The sequence below is a fragment of the Macrobrachium nipponense genome, chromosome 12, assembly GCF_015104395.2.
Source record: "Macrobrachium nipponense isolate FS-2020 chromosome 12, ASM1510439v2, whole genome shotgun sequence".
Classification (NCBI taxonomy): Eukaryota; Metazoa; Arthropoda; class Malacostraca; order Decapoda; family Palaemonidae; genus Macrobrachium; species Macrobrachium nipponense.
In genome coordinates, this window is record NC_087205.1 from 46,841,866 (window position 1) to 46,859,228 (window position 17,363).

General features: G+C 40.1%; 1 protein-coding gene across 11 annotated transcripts in view; it reads right to left on the reverse strand.

Moving 5' to 3' along the window:
- The window catches only part of LOC135224515 (E3 ubiquitin-protein ligase MYCBP2-like), a 1,655,355-nt gene that overhangs the window by 189,323 nt on the left and 1,448,669 nt on the right, over window positions 1-17,363 (reverse strand). For 10 of the 11 annotated variants that reach the window (XM_064263565.1, XM_064263560.1, XM_064263570.1 and 7 more), the window contains 4 exons: window positions 8,281-8,441; window positions 7,917-8,067; window positions 7,441-7,665; window positions 6,906-7,020 (listed from right to left, as the gene is read on the reverse strand). In XM_064263565.1, the coding sequence (XP_064119635.1) occupies window positions 6,906-7,020; window positions 7,441-7,665; window positions 7,917-8,067; window positions 8,281-8,441 (652 nt within the window). Of the gene's footprint in view, window positions 1-6,905; window positions 7,021-7,440; window positions 7,666-7,916; window positions 8,068-8,280; window positions 8,445-17,363 lie in introns of all 11 variants that reach the window. The other variant, XM_064263562.1, reaches the window with a different exon arrangement.

Genomic DNA, 17,363 nt, shown 5'->3' on the forward strand with positions numbered 1-17,363 from the left:
TACTTTCCCCAGATCGTAGCTTTTTTTAGCAAAGAATTGAGGATCCTTTGTTGAGGTGGGAACCGTGGAAGGTTATACCCCTTCCGCAAGATGTTTCTCTTTGTCCAGTATCGACCTTACGAGCCTTTCTGTCCAGGACATCCTCATCCTCTTCGGGTCCTCTCTTTAGGAGAGAAAAAGGTGGTACTTTATCAATTAAAGGTATCAGGCAACAGATCCTGTACTTTATTAAACAAGCCAACCCTGATTCCTTCCCTAAAGCTCATGATGTCAGGGCAGTTGCCACCTCAATTAACTATTTCCAACACATGAATTTTGATGATTTGAAAAAGTATACTGGATGGAAATCGCCGACAGTATTTAAGCGTCATTACTTAAAGTCCTTGGAATCTCTGAAATTTTCAGCAGTTGCGGCGGGTAACATAGTTTCCCCCGACTCTGCTTAATCTTAAGTGAAGATCCAGATCTCCTTTCTACCTATCTCAGTCAACAGTTTGTCTATACCTACCATGTTCATCTACGTCTACCTTGAGTCTTAGCTGCTCTTGTGATGGTACAGTGGGTGTCCCTTATTTTTTTGCTAGGGTCACCCACAATTGATTGTATATAATGATCTCTATGATGTGGTCCCCTTATTTTTATGCTAGGGTGACACATCTCCATTTACAATGGTTATGGGTTTTGTCTATTAAGATCTATAAATTTATTTACTATATAACATATATAAATTTATTTACTATATTGTATTCTAAGTTTGTTCAGAATCATTTTATTTATTATAATTGCTTTATTTACTATTGTATGTAATTAGTATACACAGATGTTAAGTTCAACATATATTCCATGTAAGCCCTGTACATATATGTTAACTTTAAGCTAATCTTAAGTATTATTTTTCTAAATTGTATAAACAATTGTGTATATATATATTTTCTTGCAATTATAATACTTTACTTTATTTTAAGTTTTATTGAGACCTTATTTATTTTCATTTACAATCTTGTGCTAATTCTCTGGTACGATTTCGCGCAGCGACACGAACTGAGCCCAGAAAAGGGATTTTGACGTAAGGAAAAATCTATTTCTGGGCGATTGGTTCGTGTCGCCCAGCGAAATCCCACCCTACCCATCCCTGCGCTCAAGATTGTCTGCTAACTTCAGGATGGCCACCAGAGGCGCAGCAGTCGGTAGCGTGGGGTGGAGTAGTAGTTGTTGCTGCCCATTCTGTGGGTCGGCTCCCCTCTTGTGGGGGTTTTTGTCGTAGGAGATTTCTATTGGTAAGAGGTTCGTGGTAGTGGTCTCACTCGCCCTAGTGTTCATACCGATGCCCTCTTGGAGGGTGAGCGAGTCAGTTATACTGACCTTTTCTTTATTTTATTTATTCTCTGGTATTTGTTAGTTCATTTACCTTAGAAATAATGGATTAAAGGGATATTTCGCTGGGCGACACGAACCAATCGCCCAGAAATAGATTTTTCCTTACGTCAAAATCCCTTTTTTAGGTACTTACCATCTACCCTTGGCTTTATCTGCAGCTACTTGGTGCAGGTTCAACAAGAGTTAAAATTGAAATAATCAGTAACGAATGCTGCCAATAGTTGGCCCCACCTTTGGAGGGTGGGGGAAAGATAGCAAATGTTTTGGTTGTCATTCTTCTCCTAATCTCTTAAGAGGGAAGTAGGGGGGGATCTCAATGATACAGGGCAAGTACCTAAAACATTTTATCATAAAAATAATTATATTTTAGGTGAAACTTACCCCTCTATCATTAGATGGCTCCAAAATTGAGTGCTGGAGGAGGGTAAGAGATTGCTGTATAACTAAACTATCAGAGATTAGAAATATCCTTAACACTGCTTTCCTGATGCATACAATCCCATGGCAAGTTTTCGTCAGATAATTTTCATCAGGTGTGGTCCACTATTGGAAGGAGGTGGAATGTAGACCCTGAATATAGCCATTGGTTGAGATTGTGCAACACAGAATGGAAAGTTTGGCTTCTGTGCCTCAGACCTGCAGAACTGAAGGGTGCTAAAACCACAACTAAACATAATTCCTAAAGAGTTACCACATAGTACCTAGATGAGTTGCTGTGGCACTTCACACCCAAAACACCACCACCAATTTTGCCTGAAAAAAGGTGGTTCTTAATCAGCTCAGGGTAGCTTTCTCCAATAAGGAGCAATGGCTCTCCAACATAAGTCCAATATTATTTACTCTAATGAACTTTCTTTGTCCCTACCCAAGAGAAACAAAGCAAATACAACTAAACATAATACTGCAACCAAAACAAAAGCAGAGTATGATATTACTATGTACGAACACAAATTCAAATCTCCTCTGCCACAACTGGATATAGTTGACGGCCATCTAAGAGTTAGAAGTGAACACAGAGTTACACCTCCACTGTGTCGCCAAGACTTGACGGTCTAGAGGGGTGCTGGTGAAAATTAATCGATGTACCTGTTGCTCTGACATCGTGCAGTTTCAACTTCACAAGGGGGAAACTCCTCTGGAGGCAATGCATGGTGCATTTCTAGGATTAAGGCATCTAAGACCTAAGAACCTAAGGATTCTTAACCATGCAAAACAGGTTCCTACACTGCTTCCTTAAGGGGAGTGCCAATGGCATACGGCAGCATATAAAGTAAATTACTGTTTATACTAGTATTTGACAGAAGGGATTTGCTTCAAATTTTTACCACTTATTCTACAACTAATGATGAAAATTCTCTTGTGGGGAAATTTAGAAATTTGACCTCCAAGTTCATTTCTTTTGCAGTTGAAAAATTTTTATATCACTTTTCAAAGTTAATATGCAAAATTAAAAGTTAGACTGATAAGTGATTTTTCCAATGGAGAAATAAGCATCTATTTTTGAAAAAAGTAAGTTTTGAGAAGAAAAGAAAGAGAAAAGGAACTAAATCTTCTACCTAAAGCAGTTTAAGCACCAATTAAATGTCTGCATCACAAGAGACAGTGCTCTGCCACTTCATAAAAAAAGAAAAAAGATAAGCCTCTGCCAGACCTAAAGGGAGCTGTCTGCACCAAGTGCAAGAAAACTTACAAAACACACTCTCTTCTCCAAATACTTAAAAGGTGCCGAAATGCACGAAAACAAGTGAGACATATTCTCTAAGTGGCTTCTTTCCTCAACTAAATGAAGATACAGTGAAGCACGACGTTCAAGCAAACGATCAAACCGGAGATCCTCCAGTTCACTCTTCTTCTGATAAAGGGCGACATGAGGAGGGAGACAGCTGGCGACATCTGGTGACAGGAGGCAACAGCAACCGAGTACCAGCATTGTATCCACAACTCAATGAAAGGGAGACAGGGCAACTCATCTGAGAGCAAGTTAACATACTTGAGATCATTCCCATACGACGCATCCTTAGAAAGCTATGCGGGTAGAATGATATCTAACTTGAAAACAACAGAAAATACTGTAACCATGGTAGATTTGGAGAGAGACATTAATCGAGGCAGAAGTAAGAGATTTGCCGATAACTGATGAAAAGGCACATAAAGAAGGAAAAAGTGCAGTTCAATGCAGAAAGAAAAATAGGCTAGCATACAAAGTTTAATAATGAGCAAAAGATGAAGAAATTGGTTAAACAGTCGACTGAGTCACCATAACATCAGAATAAATAAAACTTGCTGCAGACATTCTTAATAAAACTGTCTATTACCTATATAATTAGTGCCATTGGTGTTAAAAACATCATACTAGGTACCAATGATGGTAGAAGTTGCATACATAGCAAAGATTAACTTTACCAAAATGATCTTTCGGCTAACGCATTATATGGGACAATTAGCATGAGAAACGGAGAGGAAGCTGACGGAGGGCACAGAACCACATTGCCCCGAGAACCAACTGGGTTCCTTGACAGATGACTCTTCCAACTGCTGTAGGGGAGTCCTAGGCTCGGGCTACAGACAGGCGAAGGCACCGACACCTTACCTCTAATAAGGGAATGTGAAAATGACCGCAAACTATGGGGGGACCAAGACTAGTTCCCTAAACAACTCAAACAAACCTTATATTGACCAAAATGAGGTTTACATCCTGTTCTGAATTCTCAATACGCTTTTCCTGAACTGAAAGGGAAGTGGAAGGTGGAGCTATAGAAGAAGCATCAGTACTAACTAAAGCATTTGCAAAGGAAAAGCTTAGACTGAGCATGTTTAACTATAGACAAAGGACCTGGAGAAGGGAAAGAAATGAAATCCATTAGATCTTTTGATTGAATGCCAACTCGCTTATCGGCATGGAGATACAAGCCAACTGTAACAGTAGGCAAGATTCATCCCAAATAACCTAGATTCAAAACTTCTGTTTTTTTCTCTCCTAAGTTTGTCTTTCACATCTAATTTAGCAATTCATCATCTTCTCTATCTTTTTAAAAGAACAATCCTTGCAATGGTCACAAAGGTGGTCTAGAGTTGCCAGATGTCCCATTTTTCCAGGACATCCTGAATTTGATCATTTTGTCACCTGCCTCGCATTGACCCTTCTGGGATACCTTCATTGTCCCAATTTTAGTTCATCATAATAATTCCTACTGGAAGTGGCTAACTACTATGTCTCTTTGCATGACTATCTTGAAAAATGGGTTTCATCTTTAGAAAGTTTTGATAACTTTTCATGGATGTTATTAGATACTCTTCCAGCATAGGAACAAATACAATAGTCTTGTCTAGTGTTAAAATACAAAGGCATAAAAGTTGACAACATGCTTTTTTGTCAGTGGTCAACATTTAAACAAATCCTAAATAAACAGATGGAGATCAAGCCTGATGAGTGGAAGACCAAGCAGTGCCATGAAAGATGGTGCTCTATCCTTCAGCAGATGGAATTTCAAGAACAATATTCAGAGATGTTAATTTTGTGCCAGTACTTATTTAGCATGCCAGCTCATAATGCTAATGTTAATAGTATCTTCTCAATCATGAATATCCAGTGGACTGATGAAAGAAACAAGTTGGATGTGGCTTCTGTAGAAGCTATCTTGTATTGCACATGGAACCTTGATTTTCAGTGTAAAGAATTTTATAGGCAGGTGTTAGAAAATAATGACCTATTATAAAAAAGCAAAATCATCAGAGAAATATAATTAACGATTTAAGTTCAATTTTCCTGCACATAAATTTCTTATTTTTATTCATACTCATATGCTCCAAAATGAAAATAAAATCAGTTTAGTTTCTGTATTGTTTATATTAATTATTAATTTTCCAAATGATTCTCCTTTTGTTTAGTTTATGTATTTTTGCAATAATTATTAATTTTCCAAATTACTTTCATTTTGCTTTCTTTATATACCATTAAAATTTTTGCTTTATGTTTTTCACTTAAGTGATAGTTGTCTTTATGTTTTTATAATATATTAGTCTGGGTGTGTTCACAGGTATAAATTTATGTATATGGTGAGAATTTCAAGTGTCCCAGTTTCTAATCTTGTAATCTGGCGACCCTAAGGTAGGCTGAATCACAATTCACCTCTCGATGATCCATGCACAGTTTGCGTGTGCATACGTCAATTAACCCAATCTGGTCTTGCAACTACTTACCATATAAAATCTAGCAGATTTCGATGGGGAAGAATGAGAAGAGTAATCCATTTAGCCAAATCCAGACCAAAATCCATACAATCCATTCATTCACCAAGAAAGCAAACCCAAATTTTAGAGCACTTGTCAGAACGGCTGGCTGTATTGGCCGACTAAATAAGAAACAGCAACCAAAACTTTCAGGGCCGCATTTTTAAACTGACATCTTCAACGAAGAAGCTCTTCGTGGCTAAAATGGTATCATTGTACCGCGAAGCAGCACTTTCTGGTGAGGATGAAAGTGATCAGAGGGTGAAAATGATTGGAAACGAAGAGGAAGTCTTCACCACCTCTTTGCTAACCTCTTCATATATTTTTTGTAAAATTAAAAAAGAACTGCATAACTTGTAAGTATTGGAATGTATAACATGCAAAATATTTTAGTAGTCTATTTTTTTCATTACTTCAATGCAAATGGTCTTATTTGCATTCTTGTAAAAGACTTTGTACTTAGAAGACCTCATGTTTCCAAGTTCCTGGCTGTTCAACTTGGGTGATTATGAACTTCACAGCATTAACAGAATTGTCTTTCACCTCCTCTTGGATTATATTATAATCATCCCAATATATCTTAGTTTGGCAAAACAACCATCATTGCAAAATAAATGAAGATGAAAAGGACTAAAATTAATGAACTTTCCAAAACTATTTCAAACCAATCAGCTTCAAGGAATGGTCGTGACATAATCAGTAGGCAGGATTAGCAGTAAAGCCAGCTGGACTCTGCTGTAGTAATTGTATCAATTTACAAAAAAATTGTGTAAGTGATAAACTGTATATAGGCATAATGTAGGATAGAAGTAGAATAGCCATCTGCCGATCCAAATGAGATGTTTGTTTATCACCTCCAGCATACCAACCCTCCTGTACAGTTCCTCTTCATTGAGGAGCTTCGCCTATGTTTTTAAAATACTGCTCCATGAAGGGATTTCATAAGCAGCCTCTTCTTCGAAGAGGTAAGGTGGTAGTTTAAAAATACAGCCCTCACTCTCTAACTCCCAATGATGGGAGCGTTCGTTAACGATTATTTCTATTTTAACACTTGTTGAACCTGCGCCAAGTAGCCACAGATAAAGCTCATGATACAGGGTAAGTTTCACCTCAAAAAAATGAAATAACTGTATGTAGTCATTACCTTGAGAATTTAATCTTTCAGTTTAGCTAACAGTTCAACTATCAGAAAGCAATCCTAACTTAATTCCTACAACAAAAAATGTTATGCATACTACATAATACTCCATACAGAAATTGCACTGCAAAGTAAACCTGAAATAAAGGTTAAATCTTACATGGTAACACAGCATGAAGCCACCCTGTAAAACGACTTTCAACATCAACCTGTTGAGCCATGACCATATCTTCACTTCCACAGCCACACTTGAAAGAAACACTTGAAACTTTGTTCTGAAAATACAAAACAAAAGCAAATGTATTTGAAGAAACATGCCTTGGTAAGCATATAATTCTGTAGCAAAATTTTGTTACTTAAACACAAAGTGGTAATAAAGAGGAACATATATACAGTTTATTCTCAAACTTTACATTAATGCAATATACTCAAAACCCAAATACATAAAAGGATATAAAATATCATGTAATATGCCAGCTAACAATCATGTAATGAGCAAAAAAAAAATCATAAGTCAGTGCAACATCATACGTTAAATGAACAATTATATATCAGCATTACGGTTATCATCATCTATTCAATCAATTTGCATATAGTTCATTATAAATAAAAGCAAAATCTGTTACAGAAGAATAATAAAGGTAAAAAATGTATGCAACAATCTATGCAGATCCTAATGGGAAATTACCACCTACCCCAAGGTCCCTACAATTGTCAATATGAACATAAACAATCTTTGGCCTAGAAGACAGTGGACAAGTTAGTGTCAAGGCTTTAGTTTTGTTGCGGTCCTCATCCCCTGATTCCCAGAAGGTTTCCGTTGAGGAGTCTGTTAGAGATGGTACCATTGCTTGTCGACTAGAAGCTCGAATTTCACATTCACTCATTAAGTCACATAGGCACTCAACAATACTAGTAACCTGAAGAGGAACAAACAAATTAAACAAACACTACGTAAATCTCAGAATAAAAACTATAAGAAACTATATTTACAAAACAATGACAAACATTTTTCAAATTATAAGTGCTCCTGGTCCTTTTGCTGAGCTTATGTTAAGTAATTAGAAAGTAAACCTTAAATAATGATATGTAGATTAAGTTTTAAGGCAGAGCACAAACTTCTTAAAAACAAGCCTACAATAAACTCCAAGAAAAGAAAACCAAAACTTACGGGACCATGACTCTCATACATGGAATTCACACCTTCCTCACCAGCTCCTAAGACTTCTTCAGAACGGGAAAGAATCTTTGATATGTTGGAAAACACATGACTCTGATGCAAGAAGTCATGGTCTGCTGGTGTGAATCTCAGACCCCAGCACCTAAAACACATTTCCAAATGAACACCAGTGCAACTCATTAATTCATAACTCCATCCCAAACTCCCCCTGATATATAAACCTACCATTCACCTTAAAGATTATGTACACATAATGCTGAATATCAAAATTAAAATTGCTCATCAGAAAAAGTACTGGTAATACATTTTGAACAATAATATTGTGCTAACACCTGTTTTTATCGGTACATATTACCTAACAGCCATCATTTGAAGAGGAGATCCAGGAGGTAGAAGCATCATCAGATCTGCTACAGTCTGCAACAGCTGGTGGAATGTTAGTGGCAGAGGATGAACAGCATCACCCGCAAGCGTTACATCACTCAGTGGATGCTCCAAGACAACCATTTCTGCCTCCTGCTAATAAGAAAATACTAACACATGAGTGATACATCAAGTGAGGGCTTGTGAAATACATAAAAGAATTATTCCTTTTTTCATGACATATTTGTGCCTTAATCTACTGCTATGAAGACTGTTGATTGACTGATTGGTTCTATTAACAGACATCTACAATTAACATATCTGACACAAGAAATATGCAAAATGTTCATTCACCTAATTCATACTTATAAATACTTGCCCACTTTGCAAATGTAAATAACGTAAACTGATCCACTGAACAGATGCTCTGACCAAAGAAAGACCCCTTCTATGATATCAATCGCAGAAGATAGCCCATTTTCATTGGTACATGTTCACAGCTCTGCAAGAAAAGTCTCTCTCTAGCAGGTTACACTTGATAACCTCCATGGAAGAAGTTGAACATGAAGTGTCTTATGGTACATATTTGCAAATTTGGGGTTGACACAGGAGTGTGGTGTGGGCCATATGGGAAATATTCTTGGCAATTCAACCATATGGGAAATATTTTTGGCAACTCAACCAAGTGTGTCATCAAATCAGGGTATCACTTGGACTGCAGTCAACAAGGAGCCACCAGAATTATCCCAGGACCCAGGGTGATAAATGCTCTGTTGAACACACTGCAGAGAAGATTGAAGGGCAGAAATGTGTATAAATCCACATTATCCCATGGCTGTTGAGTGCATCCTCCATAACTGCTTGTGGGTCTGGGACTGGGAATGAGAAGACTGACAGCTTTCTGTTCAACCTGGTTGCAAACAAGTCAATCATGGGACAACCCCTTATCCTGAACATTCTTTCCACTACTACTTGGTAGAGTGTAGGAACCACACTTTCCCCATCTGACCTCGACAACTTAGCTGATCTGCCACAGTGTTCTACCTGCACGGAATGTATCAGGCTGACAAGTTGGTGACTTAGAAAGCCACCCACTTGTGTATGTGTGTATCTCTAAAGCCAACTGATGTAGGGTTCATCACCTTTGTTTGTTGATGCAGGTTACAATGGATTTTTGTTATTCAGCAACACCACCAACTGTCCCTGAACACATTCTTGGAACACTACAATGTTGAAGCTCTCACCAAGTTTAAGGGTTTGGCTACAACACTTTCATACTTGCTAAGGATTTGAATGACACCTCACAGTTGAAAATGGAGTCTCAGGAATTCTCCCATCTAAGCTCAACCACTGCCACTACTCTAATTAATGGAAAAAGTGTAGATGAGTCCAACAAAAACTGTATCTCTGTGAGAGGATACTCTCATGAGAAACCTTCCTTGAAAACAGGGAGATAATCATGCCTCTCCTGCAAAGAGCAAGGTTTGCCCACTGGTTGGTTATCTGGTGTGCTGGAAAGGTAAGGGCCATACTACTTTTGGACACCAATGACCTCCAGAAGGTCCCCCTCTCATCTGAAGGCAACATACCTGTAATGGTGTCACCTGCCAAGTGTATTTATTTATCCACAGGTCAAGCCACAAGACAGCCTGAAGAGACACAAAAAATTCAGAATCCAGGGCATTCACTTACGTTACATTAAACAAGAAACCCTCCACATGGACTCTGTCCAGGAGTAGGTTATTTATCAATCAGCACATTATCACGTCCAATTGTAGAGGAGTACCTTTCACATCCTCAGTGTGTAGTACCTCCTCTAGCATGAAAGCAGCAAGGGGAGGAGTTTGCTTGGTCCACTGGAAATCAGAGAAATGCCTACCTGCAAATCACGAATTTCACCTCATTCATATCACCATGAGCTAAATTGACCAAGCTAACCTAACCATAGGTCACCTCATCAGGTGTTCCCCTAGACAAAACTGAGGGTAGGTGGAAGCCGAGTTTGTCTACCTGTGAGTATTATGCTCACAGATGAGCAATATCATTTTCCTACAGCACTGCTCCAGCTCAGCCTGCAGGAGTTCCAGAGGAGATGGACTCTAAGGACATAAAAATCCTTTAGAGCACAAGCTGGCCTCACTTAAGGACAAAAAAGGAATCACACCCGTCTTTCACTCCCTATCTCATACCTAATCTCATCTTGAACCAGATAAGCTTTTGTTGGGGAAGGCAGAGAAGATTCAGTGGTTTCACCATCTGAACAAAGTTCAGACTTTGACCCTACATCCCTTATGCTCCTTTACTTGGTGCAACCGAGTAAGAAGACATAAGAGAAGAATGAGAATGTGCACAACCTCCCTTACACACTCATGCCCACATGGTGAATTGCACTCACAAAAAGTGAAAGACATCAAAGCAATACTACTTAGATTGCACATGGGCTGAGAAAGAAGGTGGTGCTGGTTCCCCTTAGTCCCCCACCCAAAAGAAAATGAAAGGAAAAACTTGTCTTGCCGCCAGAATCTACCAAATCCCAAGGTCTTGCACATGCAGAATGAAGAGATTGTTGCAATTCCCCACCCTCTTGCAACTCCTCAAGAGATGTAGAGGGAGAGGCTACCCCAAGTTGCAACATGCATTTGGGCAGCAAACCCAGTAAGGTTAGAGCCCAGAGAGTGCATAAGGGGATGGGAAGGAACTGTCCTCTCATCTACATGGGCATGTTTGGAGTTGACAGGCCTTCAATAGTTATGATGATCACACACACCAATGATTTGGGCGCTCCATTCATTCGCAATGAGGAAAAGTGTGAGAGAAGTCCTTGTAGTAGCTTTACACTTACCCTTCTTCTGCTGCCTATCTGGTGGAAGTGAGGATACGGAGGAGGATGAAGCTGATGTCAAAGATGACAATGACAAATAATTAAATGAAGAGGACGAATAGTAAGACTATATTCCCCTTTTTACCTGGCTAGTCTTACACACCATAAGGCTGGGCAAGGTTGAAACAGGTGATGTTAAATAACCACTGGAAGAACCATTGCTGTTTGAGGATAACTTTCCATGGGGCTGCAAAAACAGCACACACACATCAAATGAAGGCTAGTCATTTTTCTTTTCCACTAGGCCACCAAGGAATGTGGCCAAAGATTAAAGGACCAGAATGCACATATGTCACAAGAAGAGGATCAAATAAAATCCTTATCCATACAAAATGAATATACTCATCTGGGTCTTCCAATAAGGACATGAAGTGACCATACTCACCCAAGTCCCTCACACCCGCACTGATCATGTTTCTTCTCTACAATTAAACAAAAAGAATCCCAAAATGACACAAAATAATGTAAAAAAGTAAACAGTACAAAAAGAAGCAACTGCAAAGCAAAAAGGGTAGCAAGCTACTCATCCAATCCAAAGAATACACATAATAAACAGAAGAAAAATGTGTCTTCTCCATTTGAAGACTGAAGAAAAAGTAAATGGTGAGAGCTGTTGGGCAACTGAGGGGAATCTACCCACTGACCCTGCATTTCTACCTGTTAACTACACTGTTCCCAAGTTCATTGACCATCTCCAGCATGTGCTGAAGGATACTCCTATATATAAATGGCAATGGTTGTATCCCCGAGGATTGAATATGCTTCCAAAGTTTTATTATTGAATTATTCCTAACATTTTAAACAGAGTACAGTATTATTCTCTGTTTGCATAATTCCAATGATACTGTGAAAAAGGCTCAAGTCTATATGTTGATACACATGCAAAATGATGCATTAGATTTACACAGTAATGTACTGACAGTGAGTAAAACTTTTTTCAGAAAGAATTTGGCATATCTCTCTTATCTCTGTCAAAAATCTTTCTTTCTTATAACCTTTCCCTACACGATAAACACGCTTGCACATCAGAACCCCCCTTTTACTATGAGCATGTCTGACAAGCTTCAACTTCAGTAGAAGATATCTTATTTTAAGAAATTCGGCAAAAATCAGGAAAACATCATAACAGAGGTTTGAACATGACATCACAAGATACTGCTTTTCCTTGTGGTGTAGGTGGGATGGGCTGGTGACCTATACATGTGCCACAATTTCCAGTTCTAGAGGATAGTGTGACCTCTGAGGAACACTTATCAATCCTTCAGATTCAAACACCTATATCACCATTATTTCTGGTTTAAATATGATATTGTTATGATACAATAAAGTTTTATACATACTTACCTGGCAGATATATACATAGCTATTACTCCGTCGTCCGACAGAAATTCGAAATTCGCGGCACACGCGGCAGGTAGGTCAGGTGATCTACCCCCCCGCCGCTGGGTGGCGGGAATAGGAACCATACCCGTTTTCTAATTCATAATTTTTCTTCCAGCTGTCTCCTGAGGGGAGGCTGGGAGGGCCATTTAATTGTATATATCTGCCAGGTAAGTATGTATAAAACTTTATTGTATCATAACAATATCATTTTTATACATTCAACTTACCCGTCAGATATATACATAGCTGATTCACACCATTGGTGGAGGGTAAAAGACAGCTATTACTGAATATACAGGTAACAAACATACGTTGTAGGTAATAAATAAATAAAACCTTGGTTCCTATGTGTTTAGACGAAGGGTCGACTTCCTAGCTATTGCTAGTAGTCTGCTTCGTCTCAAGAGCCTCAGCGAGGATGTGACCTATGGCTAAGAGTTCTTGTAGATCTGTCAATGGGGTCTTATCCACTTACTTGACAGAATCTAGTGGTCATTTGTCAATGGGGTCTTATCCACTTACATGACAATACACCAATGCCTATTGGCATACTTTAAGGAGCACAACACCGATCCCGATCACCTGATCCTAACACGAGGGTTTGTGCTTAATTTGAAAAGAGCTATCCCCAAACTCATTTCAAATAAACCCAGAAAATAATACACTTATGTTAAAAAAAATTAAAAAAAAAATAATTCACTAGTTAAGGATCAGTGTCGTCTCCCTATCCCAGCAACGCATCCATGGACACTTATAATAAAGAGAGAAGGATCTCTCATAGGCCCACTTGATCTCCTTCGTGCAAAGAGGAGTCAACACAGAGTTGCATCTCCCGTTATTACAGCTAATATGTCTCTCACGACATATTGTTATGGAAAGAACAAGAATTGTTAAAATCCCGCACTTCAAGCGCTTTTAATTCTTAGCTGTTTGAAGGAATCGTCGAGTTACTCAAGAAGTGCTTTAGAGATTCCACTGTTCCAAAGAAGACCACGGCTTTCTTTGAAATAGAACTCTTCTGGATGAAGCCCAGAGCCTGGCTTGCGCCTGGCTGGCGCTTCGCGCCTGCCTGGCTCCTCGCGCCAGTCTGGCGCCTCGCGCCTGGCTGGCGCCTCGCGCCTGCCTGGCGTCTCGCGCCTGCCTGGCGTCTCGCGCCTGCCTGGCGTCTCGCGCCTGGCTGGCGCCTGGCTGTTGCCTCGCGCCTGGCTGTTGCCTCGCGCCTGGCTGGCGTTTCACTTTGAGCTTATGGCCTCCGTAACAAGGGGAGGTAATTTTAGTCAGCTACATCCAGTAGACGATAGGAAATCTAATAGTCCGAGAGACCAGTCTTCCTCCGAGGAGGATCATACTTGATACTTCCGTTGCTAACGAGCACTCTTCCTACATGTTGAAGAGTTCTCTTGTTGCAAAATCTTCCCTATCCTTGTACGAAGGCAGGGAAAGAGCCTGGAAGTCTAAGGAGATTCTGAGCTGAAATTGGGAGGATTCCTGATTTCTAGCTCTTTAAATATCTCTACGAACCTTCTGGGAAGTGGTTTTTTAAGCCCTCATCGTATTCCAAAGACTCTGTCAGCAAACGTTTAAACCTTATCTCCTTTTGTAGATGAGAATGTAAATACATTGCCTGGACAACGGAATCCTTTATCTGAAAGCGTTGATCCAGGAATAAAAGGTTTTAGTTCTTTTGCCAAACATACCATGCTGGCAGGAACCCATTGCCTAGTCTTTCTAGAATTTGATTCCAGATTCCAAGCCCAAAATTTCACTTGTCATTTTGGTCCTTTAGTACCAAGAGAAACATTGATGAGGAGCAGTTCCCTCTTGTCAGAACACGGAATCTGAGGCCCAAATAGGATCCCATTGTAATTATAAGATCTCCTAGTCTTGTCGTATAGAGGTATTGTATAAGATCCCGAAGATCTTAATGCTCTGCTATCTCCAATTCCCTTTATAGAGACAGAGTATATAGCCTTTTGACTGCGTTCTTTGATAGCAGAAATATACCAAGGTGATTCTTCCCTCTGAAAGGGAAGAAAAAACCTCTATGTGGTTCACAGAGGTATCGGAAGAGGACAGTTTCCTCATTCCCTCTCGCACGATCTGCAGTAATCATATATCTTATTCATGACTACTGTCATTACCTTGAAACATCCTCTCATTCATGTCCACTTCTGGTCAGTCTGCACGCAGACAGACTCAGAGTGGAGAGGTTGTTAAGGTCAATTTAAAAATAGATGCTGAAAGAATATTCAGACTGTCTTGGAAAAGACTTCAAAAACTTGCTGTGAGAAGAACGTGACCTCTGTGAATCCAACCTCTCTAAGTCTAAAATGAGGCATAACGTATTATCCTCTCTTTCTTTGACGCTCTTTGTCTTACATTCTGTAAAGAGTTTTATATTGTAGGGGAAAAAAGACTAAATTTTATTCCCCTTTCTATAAAATAAAGATGGCATAAATTGCTACCTCTCTCTCATATTCTTTCTTCCCTTCCTTGTGCCTGGGCAACGAGAGAACGGAAAATTCTATCATCGTTCTTCAGCAAAAGAGCAAATTATTATTATCCTATTCTCCTAATAATGATCCAGGATCGAGGAGAATCATTCAAGATTCCTATCCTAGGACATCAGGCCGTAATGTACGGTTCAGATACTTGAAAGAGTCTCTCACCCAATACTGAGAGCTCCTACGAGTCTTTTCCAGTACCAAAACATTACAAGGTCTCCCTTGTTATATGTTTACATAGGAGTAGGATAATATAACATCCTGTTAATAACAATGAAAGAGGAGAAAGAGGAGCTGCATTGTTCAAGGGACTAGCCAAAAACGTGCAATAAAAAAGGGGTTGCCAAGGTCTTTCTAAAACCTGCACCCAGATTAACTTATGAGTCCGATATATTTTCTATCACTTGTCTCATAAGGTTGAGGAAAACGAGAGACTTCTAACGATATTGGTTCTCTTCACCATGTAAAGGACTATAAAGCAGAAGAACCCACTTATCCTGACACGAACTACGTTCGCCTGTGCGATTCTAGAATAATTGTCAGTAGAGGGTTGATCTGGCAAAGAAAGTTTCTCCCAAAACAACTCCTTTTGCCAGGAAAGAAGTCGCTCATGCGACCACTATATCACCTGACATGAGAAGTCTGTTCTTGTTAGAGACTTCCGCAATTTCAGTTTATCCTGACAAGGGCCACGGCCGCCTGTGCGATAACTTGTGTCCCTGTCAGGAAAAAACTGATCTTGTGTCAGTTCTCAAAGAGGAAACTCTTGGAAAGTCTATCTCCAAATACTGAGAAATTGGAGATCCTGATGTCTTGCGCTTGGTTGGCGCCTCGCTCCTGGGAGGCGTCAGCTTCTGGCTGGCGTCTTGCGACTTGCAGCGTCCTCCACCCGTTTACCTGGCGCTCTCTCCTGGGAGGAGTCACGCCTCTGGTTGACGTCACGCGCCTTGGAGCGTCCTCGCGCTTGCCTCGCGCCTCTCTCCTGAGAGGCGTCCCGCTTCTAGTTGACGTCTCGCGCCTCGAAGCGTCCTGGCGCTTGCCTAGCGCCCCGCTCCTGGGAGGCGTCATGCTTCTGGCTGGCGTCAACCGCTTTGGAGCGTCCTCGCGCTTGCCTGGCGACTCTCTCCTGAGAGGCGTCACGTTTCTTGTTGACGTCTCGCGCCTCGTAGCGTCCTGGCGCTTGCCTCGCGCCTCGCTCCTGGGAGGCGTCATGCTTCTGGCTGGCGTCAACCGCTTTGGAGCGTCCTGACGCTTGCCTGGCGACTCTCTCCTGAGAGGCGTCCTGCTTCTTGTTGACGTCTCGCGCCTCGTAGCGTCCTGGCGCTTGCCTGGCGCCTCGCTCTGGGTAGGCGTCCTGCTTCTGGTTGGCGTCACGCGCCTCGTAGCGTCCTCGCTTAATTCTTCCGTATCCCCCCCCCCTCTTTTTTCTTGAATAAGAAATATTTTAAATACGGTTGTGTCGTTTCTCGAAAGACTTAACCATAGCGTAGTCTTGAAGTGAAACTCTATTACATCTCTCTTCTCACTAAGTATGTACTCTAATAAGACATGCTTTCGTAAGTATTAGTGCATTGAATAATATAATGTTCTGCTGCATTAGAATCCCTTTTAATCATGTTATCTACGGTAAACAGCATTGAAAGGTTGTAATATCTTTCTTATTGAAAGCTTCCTAACAAAAGGCAGACAATATTTTATTTATGATAGCTTCAGTATTCCCTCAATCCGAGGCTAAGACCACGATTGTAGGAATGAAATACGGTTAGTTATCCCATTCCGCAGGAGAGAGAGCTGTAACCGACCGCTCACGACTGAGAACAACATGGTACTGCCGCTGGTCTCTCTCTCAATTCAAAGCGAACGCAGTCTTCGAAAGCCGACTGGCCTTCCCTTTCCAGAGTTGCCAGTTACTCCATTTAATAAAGGAATCTATTAAAATTTTTATCGAGCTTCAGGAAGTTTTATATAAGCATAATTAAGCGAACGAGACTTCGACAAGTCTAGAAACTAAATAGGTGTCGTCTAAACAATCCTTTTAAACAATTTCTTCCTAGGAAAGTCCTAGAAGGGTACTGGTAATTCATGGAAACCTCTTCTAACACTAAGAAAAATGTTTCTATCCTACTCTCAATTCACCAATAAAGATATGCTTCTCCGATCACTTCTCGAAGACACGAAAGCATCATATAACTCATACTCTAGCGTAACAGAATACTCTATAATACTGTTACATTAAGGTAAACCGTATTAATTTAGGAAATTTTGTAAGGATTTCAGTTGACCATTATAGCATAAATTTCGGTATGT